Below are 2,799 nucleotides of genomic sequence, written 5' to 3'. Positions count from 1 at the left end.
TTTTTTTTTTCCCCCCTCTTAGGGTGAGCCTGGACCTCGGGGTGAGCAGGGACCGCCGGGTGTCCCCGGGATGAAGGTGAGTCCAGGGCACCACAGGGTTTGTGGCGGTGCCGGGAGCTGTCCCTGACTCTACTCTCTTCCCGGGTCTCCGCAGGGTGACCGGGGCGAGCGTGGCCTCGTGGGTCCCCCCGGCGAGCAGGGGAAAGCGGTGAGTCACACTCGCAGCCGGGCTGGGAAGCGGGCTTCGCCTCGGCACGGCTCGGGGATGCTCAGCCCGGGGCATTCGGCTGGGGGAGGAGGGACGGGGACAGCAGGGCACGGCTGGCACTGCTGCACAGACCTCTCGCTTTGATCATGGCCGGGGTCGATCACGCGCCCCGTCCCGCTGTGCCTGGCTGCCGGGGTGAGGGATTACCCCATGGGGCAAATAGCGCAGGGATTAGCGGGCCCGGGGCCACGCTGGGTTTGCAGCCCCAGCCGGGAGAGGAATTTCCTCCCAGCCCGGCGAGAGCGGGGAGGCTGCCCGGCCCTTCTTGGAGGCTTTCCCGGAGTGGAAAATAGCCAAAAAGCGATCTTTGTCCCTCTGGCTTCCTGAGAGCGGGGGCCCCTTCCCTGGTGGAGCCCCCCCCCTCTCAGCACTGCAGGAGGGGAGGCTCCTCCATTGTTTTTGCCCTGTCCCCCAACAGAGGCCAGATTCAGGGCAGGCTGGGATGCAGCCTGAGCTGCTGGGGGAGAGGCACAGCGGGCCCGGGCGCTCGTTGGCCTTGGGAGGGTGGTGCCCTTGGAGAGGATGCTCCGACGGGGGAGGAGAGTCTTCCCACGGCCTCTTCTCACTCACTTCTCCCTTTTCCCCATGTTACCTTGTTCTCCAGGGGCCCAAGGGCGAGCAGGGTCCACCAGGAATCCCAGGACCCCAAGGCTTGCCAGGAGTCAAAGGAGACAAGGTGACGGCTCCTGGCTGCAGGGGATGGGGTCCAGCTCAGGGAATCTCCGCTGAGCTGGGCTGACCCCCCCGCTCTCTTTTCTCCAGGGCTCCCTGGGGAAAACCGGCTCCAAAGGTGGTACTGTGAGTACATCACCTTCCTGCCCAGGCTGGGGGATCCGGTGGGGAATCGCTGACACCCATGTTTAACAGGGCTGGCACCCACCTCTGGGGGGGGCTGACACCCACTGACACCAGGCGCTTTCTTCGTCTATACCCCCGGCATCCCGGTTGAGCGCAGCAGGTGGAAAGGGGGGGTTAAAGTGGCTGCGGAGGAGACGGGTGCTGGCAGTGAAGGTTCACATTTCTGATTGCCTTTCCTCTAGGGACACCCGGGCGTTCATGGCCTTGCGGGGCTGAAGGGAGAGAAGGTGGGTCCCCACAGACGGGTCCTGGGGTGGGGGGGACAGGGGCTGGATGTGGGTCCCTGCCCACGTGCTGTGGCCGTGCTGGGGTCTCCTGTCCGGTGTGGCCCCGGGCACCGCAGCATTGCACCCCAATGCAGCCACGGTGCGCTCCGGGGGGGATACGTGTGCCTCCCCCCAGCTGCATCTCTAAATTCGTGCTGTCTTCCCATTGCATTTCTTGTGTCCTCTGTCCCCAGGGTGAATCGGGCGAGCCGGGGCCAAAGGGACAGGTGAGGGACTGGGGGTTTTGGAGCGAGTTTTTTTTCGGCGTGCCGGGGATGCCTGGCCAGCGGGGCATAGCGGTGAGTACCCCGAGCACCCCGCATCCCCTCCTCACCTCCTGCACCGCGTAGGTGGTGACCTGGGGGCTGCTGCCGTCAGCTTGTTCAGCTCTGCAGGTGAATTGCCTCCGACCTTTTCTTACCAACCAATTCCTCTGGGAAACAGATGCCATTCGGCTCGGGAGCTGCCAGTGCTCGCCTGCGAGCTCTCCAGGAGGGCTGAGCTGGGATCCCACCTTTCTAGAAAAGAAGAGTTCTTTATTTCTCACTGTATATAGCACCAGCAGCAGGTTTAGCTCCAATATGTGCCTTTGCAGCCTGCCCGGGGGACAGAATTTTTCCATCTAAGCCTCATTTTAGACTTGCAAAACGGGGCTGCAGAACGTTAACGCCATGAGGAGACTGCAGCGTGGCCGGGCATGGCATGAGCTGAGGCTGGAGCACTTGTACTGGGACTGAACGGAAAGCAAAGAAGTGTTGGGAAGGCAGCATCGGGGGCAGGGAGGTGCTCTGGACCGGGGGGTTGGGATGGGACCGGCTCTGTGGGTGCAGATGGGGACGGAAGGAGCGCTCTCCCTTTACGGTGTGTCCCTCTTCTCACCACTGGCAGGGCCGGGACGCTGGGGACCAGCACATCGTTGACGTGGTCCTGAAGATGCTGCAAGGAGAGGGGGCGAGCGGGGCACCGCCGGCGGGGCGGCTGCCACCATGTTCCATCCCACACCGGCCTCTCTCTGCCCTACAGAGCAGCTGGCGGAGGGGGCAGTCAGCGCCCAGCGGGCCGGCCTGGGGGGAGGCGGTGCCATGGGACCCCCCGGACCCCCTGGTCCTCCCGGGCCACCCGGTGAGCAGGGCCCGCACGGACCCATGGGACCTCGAGGCGTCCCCGGCATCCTGGGTGCTGCCGGGCAGATCGGCAACACAGGACCTAAAGGTAGGTGGTGGGTGGCCATACCCACACCGTGCCGGGCAAAAATCCTCCTCGGGGCTGACCCTGCCTCCTCCTGCCACACTCATCCCCCAGCTCAGTCCCTGAGCAGGGGCAGCCCCCTCCCCTCCCCTGCAGGGTCCCCGTTTCCCGCTGCGGCTCCAGAAACTCCCTCCCTGCCTGTTTCTTTTCCCCCCCGGA

The 2,799-nt window shown here is 64.8% G+C and overlaps 1 protein-coding gene across 1 annotated transcript in view; it reads left to right on the top strand.

Annotated features, from left to right (window-relative positions):
• COL9A2 (collagen, type IX, alpha 2) overlaps positions 1–2,799 on the top strand; it is a 14,886-nt gene that overhangs the window by 11,411 nt on the left and 676 nt on the right. Inside the window, exons 17-24 of the mRNA XM_009333470.1 lie at positions 23–76; positions 155–208; positions 873–944; positions 1,031–1,066; positions 1,309–1,353; positions 1,587–1,691; positions 2,281–2,333; positions 2,414–2,604. Of these exons, the coding sequence (XP_009331745.1) occupies positions 23–76; positions 155–208; positions 873–944; positions 1,031–1,066; positions 1,309–1,353; positions 1,587–1,691; positions 2,281–2,333; positions 2,414–2,604 (610 nt within the window). The remainder of the gene's footprint in view (positions 1–22; positions 77–154; positions 209–872; positions 945–1,030; positions 1,067–1,308; positions 1,354–1,586; positions 1,692–2,280; positions 2,334–2,413; positions 2,605–2,799) is intronic.

The sequence above is a fragment of the Pygoscelis adeliae genome, unplaced genomic scaffold (genome assembly GCF_000699105.1).
Source record: "Pygoscelis adeliae isolate BGI_AS28 unplaced genomic scaffold, ASM69910v1 Scaffold321, whole genome shotgun sequence".
In the NCBI taxonomy this organism is placed as follows: Eukaryota; Metazoa; Chordata; class Aves; order Sphenisciformes; family Spheniscidae; genus Pygoscelis; species Pygoscelis adeliae.
Note: the sequence above shows the minus strand (reverse complement) of the source record. Positions and strands in the feature narration are given on the sequence as shown.